Source organism: Sander vitreus, chromosome 19, assembly GCF_031162955.1.
Source record: "Sander vitreus isolate 19-12246 chromosome 19, sanVit1, whole genome shotgun sequence".
Lineage (NCBI taxonomy): Eukaryota > Metazoa > Chordata > Actinopteri > Perciformes > Percidae > Sander > Sander vitreus.
The window spans coordinates 7,378,996-7,404,459 of record NC_135873.1 but is presented as its reverse complement, the minus strand read 5'-3'; the positions used below and the strand labels follow the sequence as shown (position 1 = coordinate 7,404,459).

Below are 25,464 nucleotides of genomic sequence, written 5' to 3'. Positions count from 1 at the left end.
GACTGGCTGGGAGGGATGAAGGGATGAGAGGATGGGGGAGGGGGGTGGATAGGAGGCCAAAGGGGAGATGAGGTTTTAGGATCGGGGATCAGTCTCGAGTGTATCAGTCTGCCTGATTGTCTGTCTGTCTGACACTGCAAAACTCTCTCTTTCCAAGCCTGAAAGCTCCTCTGCTTACTCTCTCCTGTGTTTTCCCAAGATGCCTTTGCTGCAGGTACTGTATTTTCATTTTCTTCTGTGCCAAAAACATGTGACATATTTAGTAGCAATCAGTACTCGATCCAAGTATTGGAGCATGATTTTATTCATTTCCAGGTGTTTATTTTGCTATGCATGGCATATCTATCTATCTATCTATCTATCTATCTATCTATCTATCTATCTATCTATCTGTTTTTGATCAACTTTTTTTTTTATTGGCACCTTCAGACAAACAAAATAAATTACACAACGTGTGACAGGTAATAGCAGATGGTGCACAGAACCAATAAACACAAATTGAACAAGAACCCAAACCCTCTCCCACCCCTCACCCTCTGCGGTCTCGAGGAAAACAAAACAAACAAACAGAAATCACACCTTGCCTATTCACTGTCCTCTATTTCTTGTGATGCATTTTAAGGTTGGGGAAGGCAAAGCCTCCCGTGTTCGTGGTACGTTGCAGGGTGGAGTATTTTAGCCTAGGGTGTTTATTATTACAAATATACTGCCGAATTAAAGTATCAAGTTTCTTCCAGAAATGTATTGGTGCGGGTAAGGGGTCATATTTTGATATCCAAGCGTTCCTAATCACGGAGGGATATTTAAGAATAGATATAATTTGAATTCACATCAGTGCAACCCATCAGGTTAATTTACCACCTTGAATTTGATCCCTAACAAAGTAGTAATTTAACATTTTTAAAGCAGCACTCATCAATATTTTTATAATAATAAAGGTTTAAATGTGTAAAGCCCAGTTCACACCAAAGATTCGTGACGAGACAAGTTGAAACTTGCAACTACTTGCAATTTGCCAGACTGCAACGTTCTGAAACCTGCTTGTTTACACCAATGCAACTAGACATGACGGTGTCTCATCTCCATAGAAACGACTATGTACTGAATGTGGACAGTGATAGTGAGATACGTGCTACAGTTGCATTTCTGGTAGTGAAACAGCGAAAACAACATTTTATTTCTCTGATTCACTGCTTTGTTCTAACACTGCTCCCTCTCCATATTCACTCTCTAACTCGCTCGACCGCTGTTCTCTGGTGCTTGCGGGCGCTCCTTGAGCCTCTGTCCAAAACTCTGCCATTTCTACCAGTTTCTGCAGTTTGTAACTGACTTGACCAGCTGACTTTGCTTTGAGTTGATTGGCAGTTGAAACATATGACGTCCCATATGTTCTAAAACCAGCCACTGACATTTTTCTAAAATGGTTTTGTCTTGCCACAAATCTTTGGTCTGCACTGGACTTAAAGTGAAAGGGGGCACTTAATGTGGTGAAGCCACAGAGAATTATTACCTGACTCTGCAGTTCCCCTCAGCTATAGAGCTTTATAGAATCTTTCAGCTCATTGTTTTGGTTTTCTGGCCCACAACTTAACAGTTTTAATTTAATAACTCTCACTGCTATCATCAGCTGTGTGTTTCACCCTCAGCAGCAGCTGTTTTCAGAAACAAAAAACCCCTCTAAAAAACCCACTGTACTCTACATTTTGGAATATGCTAACATGACTTGAAAATAAATGCTAATGTTGCGCCGTGTATGCGTATAAATAAGCAACTGTTTTTGTTAACACGTTCACCATATCAACATTATTAGTAGGGCTGTCAATCGATTAAAACATGTAATCTAATTAATTACAAACTCTGTGATTAATCAAAATTAATCGCATACATAATTAACGGTGCCTGAACCGATACTTTTTAAGAAAGTAAAAAAAGAAAACGAAAAAAAAAAAGGGTACTAAACAACAGTTGGTGACATTAAAGAACGGCTTGTTTATTGCTAAGGCCATATGGTCAAAATTAAATGATTTAATAATAATGTATAACAATAACTTATTTCACTAGTAAATTGCTGTTGAACGACAAAAACAACCACCAGATGGTAAAGGACATTTACAATAACTTCAAATGCACCACGAGGCTGTAGTTTACCAGTTTCATTGAACGCACCGTCTGCGTTGTTTTTCCGACGGCAGCTGCAGATTGTTACATCCCGTTGTTGAATCCTCTACAGTAAAACACAGTCAAACTTTACACCGTTTAGCGTTAGCTGTCAGCATTTTAATCATGTTTAATCCAGCTACTAGCTAGCGGTAGGCTAACGTTAGCTGCTGTCGAATATAATGTTAACTAGCGTGACATGCAAAACTTGATACCAAAATTCTCAGTTTTTGAACTCCATAAAATCCTGGAATAATAAAACATGAATATGAAAGTACCAGACTGCCTTTGCATGACACATACCTTCAATATTGAAGTATTAGAATTAAATTATTTTATGTCAGATAGGTTAAAAACAAACCTGTTGACACGTTTCAAATGACAATGTTATGTCACATTTTAACGGTCCTTAAGAGACCTGAAAGTCTTGCTGACTTTCTTAATAAAGACTTGATTCGGACTTACTTGGACACAACAGCTCTGCCTGGAAGCAGCATCTTTAAAATCCTTAAGACATCCCACTTGGTGAAACAGCAAGGATGCATTGTTAACCACAGGCAATTTCCCAAAGGTGCAGTTTTCTGCTCCAACCAGTTGGTGTCCTCATGCCTCCATTGAAATTGCATTGCTTTGCAGATGCCAGAACCTTAACTTCATGCTGATAGAAAACTCTTACCACCCTCTTTACCCTCCTCCCTGCTTTCTCCACACGCTGCCTCCATTATTGTAGGCTTTAGCTCCATTGCTCTGCCTTAATTGTTTCCTGAAGTTTACCAGGTTGTTTTTGAAAAGAAAGTAGACATAGTTATCCACGCAGGATAGGCACTTCCACAAAAGAAAAAGAAGTTACAGCGCCCTGCAAAATGACATTGGTTGACAAATGTTGGGAGGGTAGTGATATGAGAAGGGCCAGAATAAAGGGAAATGGGAGTGAGGGAGTTGAGAGTGGGAGGGACTTCAGAGTGAGGGGAAATGAGTATGGAGGAGATCTTTGGCAGAGGGAGGTGAGTCAGGTGTGTGTGTTATTGGAGAAAGCGAGATAGTTAGCGCTCATTGCAGGGTTAAGGTTAGGCATTTAGTTGTGATGGTTAGGGTAAGGGGCTAGGGAATGCATTATGTCAATGACGGGTCCCCACAAAGATAGTGATGTGTGTGTGTGTGTGTGGCACCTGCAATGCATGGCGTTGTGTCTGAATCAAAGGCTTTAACACTGACCACTTCTTTTCATCGTCTCTCCGCTGACTCGGCTGAGTATTTACAGATGCACAACTCGCAATTAAACAACTCTCCTTCATGACCCCAAAAGTAGAATTAAAACAATTAATTACTGTTAACCCATACTGGGGTATAATTATCAGCACACAGCCACCCCCCGGGTAGCCCGAGCTACATCTCACAAGCAGCACACACACACACACACACACACACACACACACACACACACACACACACACACACACACACATTCACACTCACTCTTACTTTCTCCTTTCTTCACCTTCCTTTAACTTCTGTCTAAATTTAGAGAGTGAAAGGGGGGGAGATATTGGTGTGAAACTCCCCGGGGGAGAAACGCACAAGGCTGGCTGTCAGTAATTAGGTTGAGCCACTTCTTGCCATTGTTAACATCCTGTTTTAATAGGAGAAGGACCTCTCCCTGACCCTCTTAGGCATCTTCATTTCGACATGATGTCGCTCTTTCCTCTCTCTTCTCCTCCAGCTGCATCTCTTTCTCTCCTTGATTATGGAATTCCACTGTTGCCTCTTCTTCCGTTTTTATCCCTTCTTTATTGTATCTCTTAACGCTCTTTTTCTTTCTCTCAGTCCTCTCCTTGGCCTTTCACACAAACCTAATTTGTCCTTTTTTTTTTTTTTTTTCACGCTCCCTCCATCCATCCATCGCTCTCTCCCTAACTGACTGTGCCGGCTGGTATATTTTTGGCTGTATGGTCTCTAGAAATAGGCTTTTGTGGCTGGCAAGGTCACTGGCTTAATTAAGAATGGCGAGAGGGAGTCAGAAGTTCACTTCCTTTTCTTCCTCAATTCATCCTTCCTTTGCTTACCTCGCACTGTGTCTTTGCAGGAAATGATGGCGGCAGTACAGTAGCGCAAATGTACAGTATTGGGCATGGCAATCCCCACAAGCCGTTACATTGTGCTCAGGACTACAGAGAATCAAAATTCAGGTCAAGCTCGTTGAAGAGCGACAGAGTTCTGTTTTTTTTTCATACTTTGCAATGATAATGACATTATCGACATGAATAATGCAATGTCTGCAACGACCCCTTTCTTTTCCTTTTTTATAACCCAGTGATTTTCACGCCGCTACAGAAGCGTAATGTACTATCCCCTGGTTCACACTATTGCAAGCACATTACATTATCTGACATGTTCTTAGCTTTTTCCTACTACTTTAAGGGCATTTCTCTGTTATACTCGCCACATTATGGTTTGAATACTGATTTGCTGGTGGTACCATTCTTTCCTTGCTTCTTTAGAAGTGATAATGTTGACGTTTGATTTCTTTTTTTATGCCCCTTCTGTCTCCTTTTCATATTGACAATGACCCAGTACTTTAATTGCCATTGTCAAGGGAGAATGCAAAAAGGGTCATGAAGCCTCCAGTGCAACATCCTCCTTATTTAGATGCCTCTACTAGAGCTGCTGGGGAAAAACATGGGGGTAATGAAACAATACACACACAGCCCAATCCCACTTTACCCAACAAGCTCTTCCTGTGCTTTACCCAAATCCCCACCACAGTATGCCTGTCTCTTTTTAAACATTCGTGAAGTTTGTTTTCAGCTTGTAGATTTGTTTTATGATGTCTCCTAACACTGAAACGACTGTGTTATGTGTTTGGGCTTCCTTAATGATATGTGATTCACTTTTTTTTGGTAGTTTCCTGCTCCTCCATTTGAAATCACACCTATTTCAAATCTATAATTTCAGTTATTTGTGTTAATGACAACGATAACATCAATGCAAATCTGTCCTGGCTTGCTTAACCGTATGCAACTCATATGAAAACACATACTATGAGGTTCTTGTTTGTATTGCTGCAGCAGCTTTTTGATTGAAATGCTTCTTGTCCAAGAACTCTGTACCATTTATCAAAGTTATTGCTTGAAAGGGAACAGGGAAGCTATTTCTGCAAATAAATGTGACGCTGTATTGATGGGTAATGGCTCTAGTTGCAGGATGTTTCATGTCATGTTTCAAATTGAATGCAATCCTAGTGGACGGTAATAAAACTCAGAATTACACATCTATTGATTCAAACAATGCGGTTGAATATGGTAATTGTGGGTCTACAGATGCAGATAAAATAAGCAACAATTCAATAACATTATGAGTATGCATGAAGCGCGTGTGTGTGTGTGTCTGCTTGTGTTTATATACCTATTTAGTATGTGTTTTTATCAGCTCTTATCCTTTTGTTTATGTGTCTCTCTGTTTAGGAGATGTACTCCAAAGGAATGATCCTGGCCAGTGCTGTCAGACAGGTGCGAGGACTGGGTGACAACAAGTTTGAGGTAGTCACCTCCCTTCGGACCTTCATATTCCGGGCTGAAAGAGAAGGTACAACAAGTGCATCCTTCACTTTTTTTCTTCTGCATTTTGCAGCCATTTTCAGCTATTGGTTCTGTTTAGCTGCTCAGTCTGCCTCTGTCGCTCTGATTGTCTGATTTCCTGTCTAGCCTTGTTTCTCTCTGTCCTTCCTTCTCCCCCCCCCTCCCTTTCTGTTTGTCTGATCGCTCATTCTTGCCTCACTCTCTCTAAATGTGGTAATCTTCTACCTCACCTTTTTCCCCCCTTTTTCTCTCTACTCATGCATTTTACTCTGCCATTTATCTCTCAAAGGACTTTTTTTTTAGTGTGATTGGATGTTTTACATCATTCAAAATCATTTTGCAAGCTACCCATATGTACAGAAAGTAGAAAATAGTTCTACATTTTAGGAAATTTGCCTTCGTTCAGAGCGTGATATGAGAAGATCAATACCATGTCTGTGCCTTACAGTAAGTACAGAGTTGGGGTGTTTATCCTAGCTTAGCATAGCAATTGGAGGTAAGATGAAACAATTTGCCTGGCTTTGTCTGAATTAAAAAATACAACTTCCAAAATCTCGAAAGGCGCCAATTCTCCAGTCGGAAAACCATTATACTACTGCAGAAGAAGAGGGCTCAAAAAGATAACCTACTTAAAAGTGCAACAGACATTTCTGTTTGTTTCATCCCCCTTGCGCTTTCTCTCTCTCTCTGTTTATCAGACCACAAATGAGACAAGAATTAGCTAGCTGGCTAACGCACCCCACGGTTCATGTACTCATTTAAAAAAACAATACACATTGTATATATAAGACAGCTTAAATTAGTAGGGCTGTTTTTAAATTTGGACAGAGCAGATTAGTTGTTTCCCCCTGCTTCCAGTCTTTTTGCTAAGCTAGGCTAAAGAGGTCCTGACACCACTGTCTTACTTAACACACATTTCATCTAATTTAATTTCACTCTCAGAAAGAAAGCAAATAAGCATATTCCTCAAAATGTCAAACTATTTCTTTAAAGTATTTTTCAGAATACATAGTTTCTTGTAAATGCTCTATGAATATTATGCTATGTAAATGGTGCATTGGTGCCGAGGGAGATCTTGGTGGCAGTAATGACTTCATGTCCCTGTCTGAATCAATGTTATTAAGTTAATCTAAAGGGAAACACTATAAAAAGTTAACAAATTCTCAAATCTCCCAGGAACTGACATTTTAATAGTCATGTTCCTTCTTCCTCTGTCTCTCTTCATCCCTCTGTCAGACGAAACGGAGTAAGAGTTGTATTGTCTTTCAGCCAGAAGCTTTGTCTGTGTCGACCTTAATGAGAGGGGAAAGAGACACCTTCCGCTCCTTACCTCCTGCCGGCTTGATGGCAGTCTATCAGGCAGCTCAGGTCAAACTGAGAGTCCGTCTCTAGGGTCAGATGTTGTCCGTCATTTGATGAATGTGGATGAGTGAGATTGGACAACCTGAGCTTTGCATGGTTATGAACCTTTGACTCATTGTGTGGTATAGTGTGAATATTTGGTGGAACTGACATGTCTTTGAGATTATTGAGACCTAAATGCGAGGAATAGGATTATCAATATTTGACATACTCATCATTGATATTGAGCATCTGCTTAGTGCTGTTGATAAGTTCAACTAGTCATTTATTGCTTAGTGCTCAGTTAGAAATAATTGTAATGCTCACTTGTTCAAGCCGGCACTGATGGATAGAGTGTTTCTGGACTGGAGGGGAAGAGGGCTGTGTTGCATAGGTGATCTTTACACAGATAATAAATTAGCTTAATTTCTTCAGCTCCAAACTAAGTATCGCCTTCCCCAACAACATTTTTATCGCTACCTTCAAGTCAGGCATTTTGTACGGGAGTGTATCCTAGAATTCACAAACCAAAGAATCACACTTCTTATAGTTTACTCATCTATAAAGCCTGACTCAAAGCATTTGATCTCCCGTTTTGTCACTGTAGAAGCCGGTTATCTCAAGGAGGCCTGGGCAGCAGAATTGGGTGCTCCGGTGTCAGATGAACTGTGGGAGGAAGGCCGCTATACAGAGCAGTTCCATTAGCTCTAGATACAGATCAATTCAATTTAAAGTCTTACACAGACTGCATTACTCCAAAACCAAACTTAAGATTTTTTAATCAGTTTTCTCCCTGTGTGACAGATGTGGTATCTCAGAGGGATCACTGTCACACTTATTATGGCGCTGTCCAGTATTAAGTAATTTCTGGAGTGACATATAACAATGTCAGATAAATATCCAGCCGTATTGTAATCTGGCTATTATTGATTGCATTGACAGTACAGAGGCCCCTCCTTCCCATCAGAAGCAAATTAATAGAGCAGGCATGGTTGCAGCTAAACAATTAATATTACTTAATTGGAAGTCTCCACTGTCCCCATGTTTTTTGAGGTGGCTCAATAAAATCTTTCCATGGCTAGGATGGAACAGATTCGTTTTGGCAGGGGGAAATTCAAAGGCTCGCTTCTTGAAGGTGTGGAAACCATTTTTGGTGTTGCTTGATTGGACCTTGATGCCTGATTTGTGTGTTTGCTGCTGTGCTAGGCCCTTGATCTGAGCAGGTTTTAAACTTGTACTTGTTTTTCTATGGATTTTTTTGTTTTTTTCTGTCTGTTTCTGCTTGCTGTTTTGTCTGGTTGGTTGTGTGACTGTTGAAAATAAAGTATTAAAAAAAAAATAATAAAAAAAATAAATGTAATGCTAAAGCTGTTTCAGTAGAGCCTAATGCATCACTGACTTAGGACAAAATGCCTCATCAGTCAGGTGAAAAAATTTTCTTGACTCTAGTGTCTATACTTCAGTATATTTTTAAGGAAAACTTGAGCTGATAAACACACACTATTGTCTTTAACAGCTTTTTCTTCACTGACCCAAGTTGCCAACACATCAATCAATTACAGCTTTAAGATAATAATTTAGTTTCTAGACAGCAGTGGATGTATTTGATACAAGCTTGGTTTGCATCTAAAATCATTGGACTCATTGACACATTGTACATTTGTATAAAAAAATGTATAAAAACCTTGTGCTTGGTGGCATTAGTCCTTTATTATCAGCTATTTGCATTGGATCTCCTTTTCCTACAATTTTGCATCACCTCCGGTTTATTAGAAAAGCAATATAGCCAACAGCTTTCCCACTTTTTAACTTTTTTTTCCATCTATTTTCACCACACCGAGCACCAGCGGTTCTTCCTCCTCACCCTGTCGATTCAGTGCATCATCATATCGATATCTGCCAGCCTTTTTTGTCATTTTATGAAACGCGGGTCATCAGCAGCGTCATTTATCACGCTGTCTGTTAGCTGATCGTCATACGTCAAACTCAGCTGTCCTGACAAGTGCTGGTAGAATGCTGTCTGATTTGGAGGTGGCCTCTGACTGCCTGGGATCAGTGGAGAGCCTCTCGCTGAGGTGGCTGCTGCCGTCAGAAGAAAGGGTTGGGAGGAGAGATGGAGAGGTGAAAAGAGAAGGAGGAGAAAACTTTCCCTCATCACCTCATGCATCTTTAAACAGGCCCACTCGCCTTGTGGCGGAGAGTCATCAATCTTTGGGGAAACGCATGAGAAAGAGGGAGACAGAGGGAAAGAGGAGGAGTAGGTTAGTGAAGTGGAGGTATGGAGCTGATGCAGTAGGGGTGAGAGGGGGAGAAAATGGTAGAGTGATGGTCAGAGGAGTGTGCGAGAGTGTAAAGGCATCCAGGAGGGACATTAAAAGAAGGGGATAGGGGAAACAAGGGAATGAGGCGATTAAATGAGGGAATAACAGGGATGGATAGAGCGAGAGAGGCAGACACGCAATCTCGGTGTGAAGAAGCAACAGAGAGGTAAAGGCAGAGACGGCAGGGAGAGATGAAAAGGGCAGAGTGAAGATGGAGAGAGGGAAAATCAGGAGGGAGAAGTGAGTGAATAATTGAAGGCCACCGGAGAGTGTGTGCACACAGCTGTCGGCTGATTTTCCACTTGGTCCGCAGGTGGCCTCTTCCCTCAGGTACTGTCAGCTTGAGAGAGGAGAGATGGAAGGAGGAAGGAAGGCAGGCAGGGGGAGAGAAGGAGAGCAAGAAAAGAGGGGGACGGAGTGGTGTGGAAACAGTGGCAGCAATGGGAGAGAAGAAAGCAAGAGGAAAGGAGAGTTTGCCAGGAAGAGACAGGGCGGAGAGTGATGGAAAATGGTCAGGACAAGAAAGGGAGTGTTGGAGGGGCGATGCAGACAAATGCGCTACAAGAGAGAAGATGGGATTTATGGTGTAAAGAAATGTTAATGATTTGTATTCTGATGCTTTGGCAATTGCCTTTCAACAAAGCCTGCTCCTAACACATGTTAGTTTTGTTTGAGATGACAGGAAAGAAGGTAAGAGAGAGATGTAGAGATAACAACAAAAGGTCTGGGAAAAGGCCAGAGAGAGACTGATGGCAGAAATATATAACTCAGGAGGACATAGAGTGGGAGTAAAGTATTACCTGTAGTAAATATCTCAAGTTGTATCATTTCATATTTCACTACCCAGTGGCAGGTTTTAACATTTAACAACAAGTTAACAAACACATGTAACATTAGCTTCTTAGCTGGTGTTGAGCATATATTACCAAGCAATGAGACGGTTGAGCTGAGGTCCACTATGCCAAGTTTGCAAAGTTCTGACATTAGTGACATAAGCAGCACAAATACATTTTAATTAGATTGTAATAGATCAGGACTAATAATGCCTCAAAATACGTAGTATGCACATTTTTTGATAAGATTCCCATAAATTTGATTATTGAAGAATTTTTGTTGTATTGTTATATGACAGTGAATCTGAATGACCTCAAATGTGCAGTACTGCATCTTTGGGATTTCTATACTGCAATTTCTTGCTACTTACTTTAAATATATCTGTGGTAAGCGAACATTGGCTGATAATATTGTCTGTGTCGATGTATTGGCCAGGATCAAGTAAGACTCATCCAGTTCTATAAAATGTAGTAATATATGGCGAACTTACTGTAGATCATACATCGAAGAGTAATGTAAATGTTCAATTCTGTGTTGTGCATGTATGTTGGGGTGAGAGGACTGAAATGACGGATAACAAAGCAAATCTCAATCCCTCTGCATAGGCTTTTTTTATTCCTCTTGATGGAGACTGTGTGGGAGGCTTCTAAGATCTCTGTTGAGCACTAAGTGGCCCTGGCTCTCATCTCATCCACTTTCAATGAGGATTATCTGCCTCTCTCCTGGTCTCTCTCAATGTGAAGTGGTGGAATAGTCTTTCAAATACATGGCTTTACATATACTGTATATCCCTTAACAAGAGATGAAGCTAGATGTGGCTGTTGGGTTGCCGTGCACTCTTTTTATGTGCATGCAGAGGTGAGGGCATGTTTGCACACTGAGTGAAAATATTTTTTTGGAAACACGCTGGAGGTTCATGTGCAACATACACTCAATCATATGCAAGGCACTTTCAGACGCACAAGTCAGATGCACACGTGCTAACACGCAGGCGTACAGGTATGCCACGTCTCCACGGTTTCCCTCAAGTTTCTCTCAATACTCCCACCTCCTTCCTCGCTCCAGCCTTCCCTCCTTCGCTCCAGCTTTGTCGAAGAGGAGAGTGGAGGGAGAGAGGAAGGACCTGAATAAATGAACAGGCAAATAAGTTAGCGCAGGACAGGTAATGGAACTCAGAAAGCAAGGGTGGGAACGGAACAGTAAAGCCTAGTGGATGTAAAGAGCAGTCAATAATTAAGTAGGCCATTTATTTTTGAAACCAGCTCTTTGTACATACAGAGTCTGCTCTGATCCACTCGGTTTAATTGACGTGTTGAAACACCTGCGTCCTGCGTCAATACAGTGGGACCCTACGCTACCTGATTACACTAAATATGACTGGAACTTTTGTCTGGATCTTGCTTACCCGGCCAAGTGGACCCATGAAGACCTAAAAAGGTCAGGGTTGCCATGAAGATCCATTACTGTCTGGAACAAACTTGCAGTTTCCCACTTGCCCCAAACACATCATGAAGCCAAATGTGTGGCTCTAAATACTGTTGGTTCAATAGTATTTTTCCTTGATCTATTTCAACGGTTGCTGGAGATGCTTTTAGAGAAAATTGGTAACCACCACCACCACTGATATTTTAAGACTTAATTATACTCATAAACCGAACAAGTAATCATAGAAAATGTTTATACTTACCCTTTTGTCTTGGAATGAAGGCCATTGTGGCCACTGTGTTTCGGTCTTTAATTACTACTACTTTAATTATTACAATATAGTGGGTTTTTTTTTTTCAAGGATGTGAAGCTGACTTCCAACTTGGTGCATACACTATTTACTCAATCAGAATCATGTTGTGGTGGCAGCTATGATTGATGCTGACCTAAAAGGATACAAGGTATGGAGCATTGCATGAAGCAGGGGAGGGATGTCATATTTACTCCCAGTTATTTAGGCAGTCTACGACATACAATGGTGATCAGTTATCATTGCCAGTGTGCAAAATATGACTTATATTAACTGCTATGGGCTATAAACTAAATATATGTACATTCATCTTCTATGTATCTGTAACTTCTAGCTAATGAGTGTCCAATGAATCTCTTTTTCACCAATCCGTTACATAGAGTTTTTTTGTTGGATCACTGTTATTTTTGAGGTGCTTTGAGCAAAACACTGAGTCCTTACCAGCTACAAGGCTTTTTGTTGTTGTTGCTGTGGGAAGAAAGGGAAAGCACACATCTTTCAAGTATCACAAAAACAATTCTTTTCTCTATTCTTAAATTGACATGCTTCAAAAGTATAATTTGTTAACCTCCTACAAACATTTCCCCATGCTTCCTTAGCCCACATAGCTGATAGTACAGTTGATTGTGGTGTCATGATTTGTGTGTCTGTGGGTTTTCCTCTTTTGACAAAGAACTAGCCCATAATAAGCATAGTAATGGATGATGCAATGAAACCGAGAAGCGATTAAACCAAGTAAAAGCTTATTTCCTGTACCTTGAGCATTTTGATAAAATGCAAGAGAACCAAAATACAGACATCAAGTCCTTGGAGAACTATTGTGAGATCCTCCATCCTGTTGTTTGCTCAAATTCATGGGTATCCAAAAATACATTTCCTGTGTGATGCCCCTGTGTGACCACACAAGTGCTCACTGTTATTCTGAGAGTATCAATTTGTCACTTTGTGTTTTAGAAAAGTGTCTGTCATTCTGTCAGTGTTTTTTTTTCTTTTTTGAATGATGAGTTGAGAGCCGCACACAGGTCTGAATTAAGGTGCATTTACCTTTTTTTTTATAAAAAAAAAAAAAAAAAGGGTGCCTTGTTACCTTTTCTCAAATTTGCAGGTCCATCCCAACTGCTTAGTTCTATATCAGTTTACAGATTTTGTAGTTTTTATTTCTTTCTGCTTTCTTGTATTGAACAGTTACTACAGTGGGTGCTGGTGTGTGTGTGTGTGTTCACAATCCTTTGGTATTTCTTGTGTTTTCACTTTCCTGGCTTTGATAGCACAATGTCTTGGGCGGTAGGGGAATGGGCTTTATAGCGCTGGTTTTCATGTCTTCTTTTATGTCTGTTTGAAAAGTTGCAGAGGAAGATATCTGAGAGGCCCTTTGAGTCTACATCATTTGAATGTAAACCCTGGATGGAATACAGTGCATTGTGCTATACTTGAGCAATTTAGCGGTTAGGTAAGCTAGGATGATTCACAATAAAATGAGATTTAGTGTCGTGTTCAATGAAAAATAGTTTTTGAAGACACTAAACAGGTGAAGTGCCAGTTATAGAACCTTCCCCCAGAGATTCTCCAATTATATCTTAGCAACTTTAACTACGCACAGCAGGCCTGTCAAGCATTGGATTTCTGCCTATGCATGGGGCTATAGTTGCAATAATCTGTATATAAACAGTTTGGATGGTGGTGTCTTTGTTTAACCTTTTGAAAACCAAAAACAAAGAGCAATGTCAGGAATGGATTAAACGGTGTTAGTCTGCTCTGATGTAAGCTGCAAATATTAGCATGTCTGGCTAAAGTGCTTGCTACCTACGGTAGGAACCTAGCCTTACTTCCAAGGCCAAGACTTAGCAAAGCATTAAACTACCCAAATTAGATTATGGGGTTACTTCACAGCTAGTCACATCTGGGGTAACGTTAGCCGCTCTGTCCCACACTTTATTGGGTTTGAGGTTTACACTCGAGCAACTGCAGCCAGTTCGTTAGCCTTGATAATGTTACGTTTTCCCTGACACGCTTAGTTTCCCTAAAAGACTTTTCTCTTGTAATGTTAAAAGTAAAAACATAGGGTTTGAAAATGTAAATGAATGAAAATGAAAATTTGTAGGCTAAGCCGCCAAACAGGGTTATGTGAGAACGAAATAACAGGATCTTTAATATAATCAACTCTGCTGTGTATGTCTGTCTGAATTCAAGGATCCGTTCTTTAAAAAACTGCAAATGATTTCCAGTGGTAAATCTGCCACCGTTATCATTGTAAACTGCACATGTGCTGTTTGACTTTGCGCCATTGTTTTCCAGGTTGAGGCAAATGGTTTATCAGTGTTTTTAGCCCCCAATGTCTCCTTCCAGGCAGAGCTAGGATTAGGTTATGGTTAGGGTTAAGGTTAGGGATAGGTGCCTTGAAGTCAACGGCCGCAGCACTGCCTGGAAAAAGACGTTGGGGGCTTAAAACACCATCGAGCGACAAATGATTTCCAGAACTGTGGCAGCGTGTCATGAGAAGCTAAATTATTTATTTTAATTTGGTGGTGTATTTGACTCAAGTTACCCCTGACACATCTTGCTTAAGGCTTGCAAATCTCAGAGTAGCAGCTCTCTATATCTCTAGTGCTAGACTTTGCACTTTTCAGCTTTGCAGGATATTCTTTTTCCAGGGGCTAAGTTAATTTTCACCAATCATAGCTCATCCTGTCTTTCAATTACTTTTCTTTTAGACTGGGATTTTCTGTATCAGTATGCAATGGAGGTTTAGCAGCCAACAAGCCAGTGTACGTAACTCACTGAAGGGATGTAAAAATGATGAATTAACACTATAATTCAAAGACTTTAAGATGCCCTGATCTCTCATTGTCTAGTTCACTTTCTGGCCTTTCTTGATTTCTTTCTCTCTTGCGTCACTCTTTTAATCACACTCACACTTGTATCCACATGCACATCTCTTTTTCTCTGTTTCTGTCTCTCACTCACGCGTGTGTCCACAGGGGAGCGCCAGGAGTGGCTGGAAACTCTTCAGACGGCCACGCGCCCCCCTGCCTGCGGCTCCCAGAAGCGCTCCGACAGCCTCTCCCACCCCTCCTCCGCAAACAAGCGAGGCTTGCTGGAGCTCCGCGGTTACAAAGGCAGAGTGCTGGTGTCCCTCGCGGGGAGTAAAGTCAGGATCTGCAAAACAGAACAGGTACTTCCAACACTGCCGGGACTTCCTCTCACAGGATGACAGCTTCCTTTTTGAACAAAGGAAGATAATAATCACAGCCTATTCGACGCAGATGAGGCAGAGATGGAGATGTTCATGGAAGATATGGAGATGTTCATGAATGTGTAATCCAAAAGTAAATATATATGTGTGAAAATGCTTTAGGGTTCAGGGTCCTGAGATATATTGTGCTCTACTTTTGGTGGGTACTAGGGCTGTTGGAACGAATGCCGAAATTCGAATATAATTCGAATAGTAAAAAAATCAATACTATTCGAATGCTGAAATTACTATTCAAATGTGACTTTTTTAAAAATAAATATGTTGGCTAACGTTAGCTAATCTCCCTCTTCTTACCTTGGCCTACCCGCATGTGTCACTCATGTCACGTTTTATGAAAAATAACTTAGCGGGAGTGAGAAACACAAGGCATTGTGAGGTCTAAGATAACGTTAGTACAACATTACGGAGCTAACGTTACGTACCGAGTAACGTTAGTACACGGGGGAGTGACAGACTGCGGCTGGAAATCGTAAGGACGGGAAATAGTTTTAACATGACTTTAAAATCGACTTCCACCGAGCCAAAGTGCTTATGTTAACATTAGTTAGCTCGCTCTTGTTTTCTAACTGCGTCGCGAGGTATAGTAACGTTAGCGTAGCTGGGAGCTTCATGAAGACAGCTAAAGGTAATGTTAGATGCCCTACAGCTGTCAGAGTAAGCTTCTACTTATATATTACCTTTTAATAGCTGTATTCTCAGTAACGTGACAATCTGCAAGAAACAGGTTGCTTATAAATCACTAAAATAGTAGTGATAGCACCGTTTGGCTTAGTTATTAATGCCGTTAGCATCGTTTGTTACTTACCTAGCTAGTTTATGACAAAACATTTCGGCTGTGCTTTCTAACATGATGTCATTGTGCTAACTGAACACTGTTAGCGTTTACAACGGAGCCGCTTCACTACACTTGTTGATAATGTTTCATTACAGAGTTCTCTGTTGATTTGTGTTCGTCGCTGTGTGCGTGGTGGAAAATGAATGTAAACAAAGTTGCGTGCAGGTCCCCTCAAGGCCAGGCTAATGTTGGAAGCCCCTCTAGTGGACAGAACACGTAGCAACAACCACATGCTTGTAATGCCCTCGACAATGCATAAGCCTGAGTAGTGTAGTACATATTATTTTACAGGCTGCAATTGAGCATTACATACTTGAATATTATTTGAATATTAAAAACAATATCAAATGGAATTCGAATGGTATTATAGAGGAAGATTGACAGCTCTAGTGGGTACAAGCACATGCTAGCGCATAGCAATGACTAGCAACTTACTATTGAACTCACGCAAGTAGAATTATGACCAGCAATCTTGAAAGACGTGGGGAAAGGACTAATGTATAGTCAATATATAGTCTTCAGTAACAAACAAATCCACTCCATTCCATCACCGGATTTGGACTTGGGAGCCAGGGGAAGAAATTTGCTATTGGACCCCAGTGGCCACCTCAGACAAATGTATGTGTGCACCATGTGAATTCTGACTCGAGGCTTCTCTCTTAGACAAGGAATAATTTAGTACCCATCTTTAGGCCCTTATCTTTTCAGTTGATATTGTGCTTTAGTGGTGGATATTCCCAATCAAATTTAGTAGTGCAGTACAGGATTTTTCTGTGCTATGAAGAAGACACTTCCAAGCATTCTAGTTGCCAAAATGTCACACAGTTGGGGTGCCTGGGTAGCTCTCCTGGTAGAGCGCGCCCATGCGCTGAGGCTCTGTCCTCGACGTGGAGGCCGCCGGTTCGGTTCCCACCTGCGGCCCTTTGCTGCATGTCGTTTCCCCTCTCTCTCCCCTTTCATGTCTAAAGCTGTCCTGTCGGAAATAAAGGCCTAAAAATGGCCCCAAAAAAGAATCTTAAAATGTCACACAGTAAACATCAAATGCCAAAGTGACCCCAGGTGACTCCTCGCGTATGCCAAGTGCCCTTTTGGTCCGTTCACTCAGTTCTGCTCTGGTGTGACCTATAGGGCAAACATGAACCCAAACAGTAATTTGTGAGCGGTGGTAGTGTCCCATTTTAATTTTCCCTAAGAGACTGTGCATGCCACTGCTGGCTAATGCCACGCAAATCTCTGAACAAATCCATCTCCATCAGAGGATCAACTCTTGTGGTTTAGGTAACAACACTGTCTTTCTTCTGGAACTAATGTTCTGGAACTAATGCAGCCTACCATGCTTAATTATCAGACTTTGTATTAGTTTCAGAGATAATTTTGGAGTCTGTTGTTGACACATGACCAAAGTGCCCAAAAAGTCAACAGAATCCTTCAAGTAGCCGACCTAGTTAGTATTATTGCTTACTTAGAACATGCTCTGACTAATACATTTTTTTGATAATTTACATCTCCTCTAAATGCAGAATAAAGAAGAGATACATTTTCACTTACTCATAGTTTCTCTTTAGTCTTTCTTATTTGATGTGAGTCCAATTAGGCCCTGGTAGTCCCTGCTCACGTACAGAGACTCTGTTCTCTGCCTACTCCTGTCCCGGCAGCAACATTTCCAATCTGAGATTGAAATATTTTTCATATGCAGTAATACTATTTCTTAAAGTGCCTCACACATATTTGTATGCATATTTAATAATGCTACACACATTCAACTCCTCTCCATTCCTCCTTGGCTCTCATTTCATTTCGCTCCATCTTTTAGTTTTGTTGTTTGCCTTTCATTATTTTCTTCATTAGCGTGAACAAACATCTTTGTTAGAATTCTCTTTTGGGTGTCACTCGATGTCAGCACATTTCCACTTCCTTGATCTGAGACAGCAGGAGAAACGGAGGGAAAGAAAGAATCAGAGGGAGGACAAATTCATTGTATTATTTCAGCTTATGAGCTAAATCCCCTGCATAAATGCAGCAGCAGCGGCAGTGCACTTTTTGCAGAGAGAGAAAGGGAGGCGGCAAATGAAAGACAAGAATAGGAGACAGAAAAAAAGAGAAGTAGAAGTAGAAAGATGAAGTGAAAAGGGTGGAGGTGCAGAGGTCACGTGAGTGAGAAACAAGCATTGGTGGTTTGTAAGAAAAAGGAGAGAGTGATGGCGAGTAAGAGAGCGGGGAGGGAGGTAGACCGTTGCCCCGTTCAAGTTCAGTGGAGTGGAGTATTTAATCTAACATGATAAACGAGCTTTTGGAAACATCATCCTCCCAGCTCCTCCTTTACCACCCCTACCCCATTTCTCATGGGCCGTAAGCCCTGTGATGAAGCTGTGTTTAAGGTCATTTAAACACCAAGGTAAAGAAAGTCAGACGGTGCGCAAAGTGTGTCACACACACACACACACACACACACACACACACACGTTTACTCTGAGAATGATCTCCCTGCCATTGGTCCACCCAGAGCAACTTGTTTCATGTCTTATCATGTCATACTTCACAAGTGTTTTCTGGTGTGTGTTCACTCCGGCAGTTGAAGGATTGATATAATCGTTGGATGATCATATTTCCTTCTGTCATCTTGTATGCAATTTAGCTTCCTACTAGCTTGGTTGAACCCTGTTTCTTGGTTAAAACAAAAAATGCTTGCAAGATATCTTTTTCCTCTCCCTTTCATTCCTACTTAGCAAAAGTTACACGTACAGTTGAGCCTTGTCTGGTGGGAAAGGTATTCTGAGTATACAATAACAGCGAGACTGAGGATTTAATTAATCTCTACTTTAATTAAATGTCTTTCTCATTTGCTCTTCTCAAGATCTTCTTTGTAACAATTAACATTCCCAAGACTTCCCAAGACTGCAAGGCCATTTTATAGAATTTGTGACACAAGAGTAGTCTTGTAATGAGTTCTGTTTCTTTTTGCGTACCTGATGCAACTAAAGGATAATCAGCATATTTGAAATACTCTTTGTTATACAACTGAATTGTTGTGTTTCTGTCCACCCGTGAATGTAATTGCAATATTCTAAATGTCAACTTTGTCTGTTTGCCGTTTGGTGCTAGGCACGTAGTGAACAGGGCATTTTTCTTAAAACAAAGTGCCTGCTGCTGGAAACCATGCTGATTGGAGTGGTATGAGTAAACAGGAAAGTTAAAGGCCTTAAAAAAACAAAACAATAAGCTGAAAGATGTGGAAAATGCTTCTACGAGCTAAGGGTAACTAGGCTTTGGCACAACAGCGCTTGAAGCTATCAGCAGACTGTTACTACACCACTGTAGTGGCAGTGTAATACATCTTCTAACTTTAGTACATCATTTTCAGAGATATTTTCGGATATTCAATTTTAGTTTTTACCTAAAATATTGGACTGGAAAAGTTTACTTTTGTTCTGGTTTACTATAAGTGCATTCATAACTTTCTGTTTCTTTCTTTTTTCTCTATATATTCAACCAAATTATTTGTCTTCTTCCACTACTCTCGTTTATTATTTCTCATCATCCATAGCTATTCACTTTCCTTGACCTCAGTCTCACTGTCTGATGTTTAAAAAAAAAAAATCAAAATTATATTGAGTGTGTTCTCTTTTAAACGCTCCTACCCCTCTGCGAGACGGTCTTAGCCTGCATGCTTTTACAGTATTGTAAGCGGTTGAGTGGACATGGAATTGGAGATAGAAGTCGAGGCCGCCTTTACTTGTCTGTCTTCTCTTAGAGCAGCCGTGGAGTGACTGACTTGCACAATAAGAGGTTGAAAAGCTTTGAAAGAAATTATAAATAGATGCATGACTGGAATATTCAGAGTGGGCCTTTGCTCAGCACTTACCAGGTTAAGGTTATTTATTTTAGGTGCCAGAATTTGGTATGTGTTGATTTGTTTTCTCCTTGACATGATGAATTCTTTCTTTCTCTTGTGTAAGTTCTTGAATGCTTTATATTATAATATGTGGACAAAAAGTGCATAAACCCACGCATGTGTGCGACCATTCGCCATAGGGCTTTTCCCCTCCCTCCCCTATAAGCGCCATTATTGCCACCTACCACTTGGCTGTTGTAATTGGGTGAGTTATTTTTTACCTCTAATGCCTTCCCTACCTCTCCCCATCCCTCCTTTCCTCCATCCTTGGTGAATTAATTGGAGAGGGCAGGAGGCCACGGCACATATTGGGTAGGTAACGAGTGGCGAGGGCTGGACGGCTGCTAACACCCAGTGCTCTAATTGGCTGCCTGAGAGGGATGAGGGTCATTAGGTAAAGGTGACTGCTTTGCCCTCTCAGCACAGCCACGCACTCTCATGCACATGCATTCAGTACATACAGTACAGACACGTTCCTCCTCCATGTGCAGTTATACAGTAATACATAAAAACCTTTTGTCCTATGTTTAAATTACAGCTGAGCGTTGCATTGAGATACTCAGCTGAACTGAATGGTTCGTGAGAAGTCACTTTAAATTGAGCTTTAAACGCCTTACAACACCGCACTCTCATTGTCATGTGTCTTTAAACCTTGGAACATACTGCATTTTAAAGAGCAATTACTGTACTAACTTATAATTGATTGAATAGAGAAGGCAAGTTTCTGCTGCTTCCGAGCCCTCACATCAAAACATTTAGCTCAATTGGAATCTGGCCATAAAGTGAATTCACTTGTCTCAGTCACGCTCTCTTGCTCATTTTCTTTATCTTTCTCTGTCTGTCTCTTATGTCATCCTCTTCTGAGTTCACAGTGCCTTAATTACACATAATGCTTCATAGGAACTCCACACTAGCCTGTCGCTATGTGTCCATTCCAGTCGCTCTGCCTCAATATCATTGTGTAAAAGTGTTAGGAAAGCAGAATAATTGCTTGAGGCTTTCCACCACAGTCCTTTTAAATGTGTTTGAAGTAGTGGTAATTGGGGCTAATGATGGACAAATGAAGATTCTGACAACATTAGCCCTAATTGAACAAACCCAAATACTGAAAGATCAGGTTGGAAATTCCGCAGCACACACTTCCTCCTTGTGATGCAATCTGCAACATTTGGCTGCACTGAGAAGTTTGTCGCTAATTAGTTGAAGAATTCTGTAAGACACATGCCTCCCCCCTCCCCCAACACACATACGTCTTTCCTCTGCTAGGCCATGTATTCCAAAAAATCGTCTAATCAGAAAAGATGGTGTCCTTAATTTTCTTCATTGTTTGGTGTAATTAGTGTAAATTGTTTTGTTGGTGAACAACAGTTGGCACAGAAAACACACATGCTCTTATAGATGGCACAGCATGGCAGGATTTAGTGCTCCTCGCTAAGGCAGTATGCTGTAATTCGCTGTTGAGGAGTATTGGCGCAGCTCCTGTTTTGTTCTGGCTCTTTCCACACACACACACACACACACACACACACACACACACACACACACACACAGTCACTTTCTCTCTGTCAACTGCTCAGCTGACCCCTCACTCGTCTCACCCACTCTCAGTAAGGATTATCAAGACCTTTTTTCACTTATACGTTCTCCCTCCTTTCCTTTCCTTTGTGGTCTCGCTATCTTTCTCTCCATGGTCTTTTGACTCACGTTTTTTTGGCTTTGTCTGTGCATTTTTCTGTATTGTAATTTTGAACAACTGTGTTTTTTTGCTCTATTTTAATGTTGTGCCTATACGTGTGTGGGCGTAGGTGCACTTCGTCTGTTTTTCTGTCTCGGCTCGGAGCTCTAGGCTAGAGAAAATGGTCTAAACTGCTGTGAGTGTTGAGGGTGAAGTAGAGAAGGAAAGGGTGTGGTGTGATGCAGAGTTAAAGTGGAGCTTATGAAATCGGTGCTTCTGCATCTAACCCCCATTTCTGAAATGGGCCCTGGAAAACATTGAGGCTGAAAGCTTGGGTTGCTTTGGAGTCCCCGGATACAGCTTTTCCCTTTGGCAGAGCTTTGCTGTTTTGCACAGGTAAAGACACACACACACCAGCTTCCCTTTCTGTCTTTCTTTAACACACACACGTCGCACACAGACTTGGCTTGTGCACCATTGGTGCGAAGGAGAACAACATTATGACTGTTGCGTTATTGGTCTGTCACAAACTAATTTCTGTTGCGCGTATAACTCTATGTCCAGTGCTATTTCCTAAACACAGCAGTTAAGCGTGAAAAGGACAGACAGGATGTCTCTGCAGTGATTGTGGGTCCTCTTTAGTGTTTGCTAGTTTTCATCAGACCAAATGACATTCAAGCCCAATGTGAAAAACAAGTTGAAACTTTAATGAGGCGACCTGTTGATCCCACCTTATAAGGAAGGGTCTCTAATTTGACCAAAAAGCGCCTTAAGGTGCTGTCTAGTGAAGGACCCTAACATTTGCAGGGCCCTTTGAGAATACATTTTCTCTTATTTAGGTGTTTTGAGGTGCTTTTAGATTTATTTTGAACATTTGCATACATACTTTCTGGCTTCATGACAATGGGAAAATTATTAAAGACAAAGAAGAATGCTCAGTTAACATGTTTCTTAGCTGCCCACCAACCACTCCATTTCCTACCACTTGCAGTCAGCGTGGAATCTATTTCCTCAAGCGCCTGCTGGGGGTTCCCAAGGTGTTTCAGGGCCAGCTGGAATACATAATGGCCTGGGGTCTCCGTCCAGTTGTCTGGAATACCTATCACAGGGAGGGATTCACACACCACCTTAACTGGCACCTTTTTAGAGGAACAGTTTGACATTTTTTGGAAATTCGCATATTTGCTTTCAACGTGGATACCACTTATGTCTGACTGGCAAATAGGAAGCTGGAGCCAGCAGCTTGTTAGGTTAGCTTAGCGTAAAGACTGAAAACAGGAGGGGAGACAGCTAGCCTGGCTCTGTCCACAGGTGACCAAATCCACTAATGAAAACCTCCTAATGCTCACAACACATTATACCATGTTTGTTTAATCCGTAAAACCAAAGTGTAAAAACGACAATTTGCTGCCAAGAAACAGTCCGACACATAAACCCCCCATAAAATGGATGAGCTAATCTAAATGGTTGCTGGTGGTAGCTTCATATTTACCATACAGACATAGGAGCGGTATTGATCTTCTCATCTGAATCTCAGCAAAAAAGCAAAAGCTTATTTTCCAAGATACTATTTTACTATCACTTATTACTTTTTATTATTAAAGCTTTAGTGTGTAACTTTTTGATATTAATAAACATCCCTTACATTCAAGCCATTGCCAAATGAGTTCCTACAAAGCTAATTAAGACGATCAGCTCCACACAACTCTCTCTGTATTTCTCAGTATGGCTGTGTTCAGAAGATTGTGTCGTCCGTTGACTTTCCCGCGCAGAAACTCGAGTGAAGATAATGACCTCTTCTGAAGAGTCCATCATGTTTTTTTAGTCCTCCGTGTACTCCTTGGCTTCTAGCAACTGCGCAGAGGAGGGGTGGGGGCACGTGCGCGATCACGGAAGGCTTGTATCATGTGGACGCGGCGACAGTTTTGTTGTCATTAATTAGAATTCCTCATGGGGGAGACAGAAACTACGCACTAAAGCTTTAAGGGCTGTGGTAATGAGAAGAAAAAAAACAAGCCCATTAGTTGTCGATGATTTGAAGTGGCTGTACTGTAACAACCTCCCAATTGATTAATAATAAATCTATGGCTCTCCATCTCTCTTTGTGTTTTTCCAGGACTATAAAGCGGGCCTGGCTATTGCTGAAGTGGAACTGACTGCTGCCAACATTAGAGATGTGGACCGCAGGGGCTTCGAAATCAATACACCCTTCAAGAACTTCTGGTACGTCTGGTCTCATATGTGTGATGTGTGTATGTGCATGCATGGGAATGTGTGTGTTCTTGCCCCCTTCCCGCGCAACAAAGAGCTGTTCATGCTAAAATATGTGTCTTTTTATTTGTGTGTGAATGAGAAAAGTGCACTCTTTCTGTTTGATTTTACCCTAACACATACTTCACCCTCCGACTGTAGTACACCTCTTACTGGAGGCAGCAGCAGGATGCCAAGACTTCATTCCATAATTATAAATAACTCCTTAAACAAATCTCCCATCATTTCATTTGAACCATACTGTATAGTTTAGGAAATGCCCTTCACATACACCTAGCCTCTTGCTACACTGTATTTTAATCTTAATAATCATATCTTATAAAGCATCCATATTCACATTTTAATGGCGAGGGCAAGCATTTTGGTTAATCTGCTCTTATACATGTAAGGCATTAAGAGTCTTATAATGCGATAGGAGTTGTGGTGAAAGAATATTTACATTCCTATCAAAATTGGCATCTTAATGTTGGCCAAGCCAAAACCATGGCTTTGTCCTATTACCTGGAGAGTTAGAGAATTCATTCAAACCAGAATGTTTTCAATGCTTTAAACAACTTCTGATTGATTAGGGAAATGTTTGTCATCAATTCACAATCAACAGATCAATTTTAATTGTAGTTTATGATCTCTTTATGCTATCATAAAACCCTGTGGTTGGTCCATTTTGTTTTCACACCCCAAACAAACTGCACTTGAGCCGGCTTTAAAGCCAACTGAGACTCACCTTTTCAGGCAGCCTCGGTCGGTATCTTAAGGGTTACTTCACACCCAACCTGCTTGGTTCGGTTTAGGCTGGTGTGAAAGCAGTCTGTCGAGCTGTGGTGCTGACCAAACAACCGGACCAATCTGTTTCTACTTGTTTTTAACTATTTGTGGCATATTAGCTCAGTTTGCAATTTTTTTGTAAGGGCCTTTCAATTAAACCTAAAGTTTGTTTCATCATGTTCCTTTTTTTCCATCTCGGTTCAGTTTCTTCTCACACAGAAAAGAGTTCAAGGTAAAGCGAGAAAGCAAACACAGGTCTCAATGCGGTTGTTTTGGTCCACACCAGAATACAATTGCTGCGTTCAGGTCTGTCCGAACAAATTGTAGCGGGGGGAAAAACCAACCTTAGTCCAATTCAACAGGACTAAACAAAGCAGGCAAGAAAACCCCTTAAAAAATGCTATGCATAACCTGCTTTTTCTGTGTGAGGTTTTAGAATTAGTATTCCCTACGTTTGTCCATGCACCACTCATGATGCAGGGTCACCAAAACAGTCACCTAAACTCTTCAGCCAGTGAGTTACCCGGCAGTCCGTATGTACTTCATGTTTATAGCTCTTGGTTCTTTTGTAAAGTGCAATAAAGTCGGCAGGAAAATTAAACGAACAAGGACTAAAAAGCAACAATGTAACATTTCTTCCCTTAGTCCAGGCCACCTAACTGAACTACAGGTGTGAATGTGAGCTTAATGTCACAAACAAAAATAAAAGTTACTAATACACGGGGCGACCTCTAGCTCACCCAGTGGCGTGTGCGCCCCATGTGGGCTGGGTCCTTGGCGGCGGCCCGGGTTCAGATCCAACCTGCGGCC

General features: G+C 41.2%; 1 protein-coding gene across 3 annotated transcripts in view; it reads left to right on the top strand.

Annotated features, from left to right (window-relative positions):
* The window catches only part of arap2 (ArfGAP with RhoGAP domain, ankyrin repeat and PH domain 2), a 127,109-nt gene that overhangs the window by 14,201 nt on the left and 87,444 nt on the right, over positions 1 to 25,464 (top strand). For all 3 annotated transcript variants that reach the window (XM_078275750.1, XM_078275748.1, XM_078275749.1), the window contains exons 8-10: positions 5,619 to 5,739; positions 14,942 to 15,135; positions 23,735 to 23,841. In XM_078275750.1, the coding sequence (XP_078131876.1) occupies positions 5,619 to 5,739; positions 14,942 to 15,135; positions 23,735 to 23,841 (422 nt within the window). The remainder of the gene's footprint in view (positions 1 to 5,618; positions 5,740 to 14,941; positions 15,136 to 23,734; positions 23,842 to 25,464) is intronic.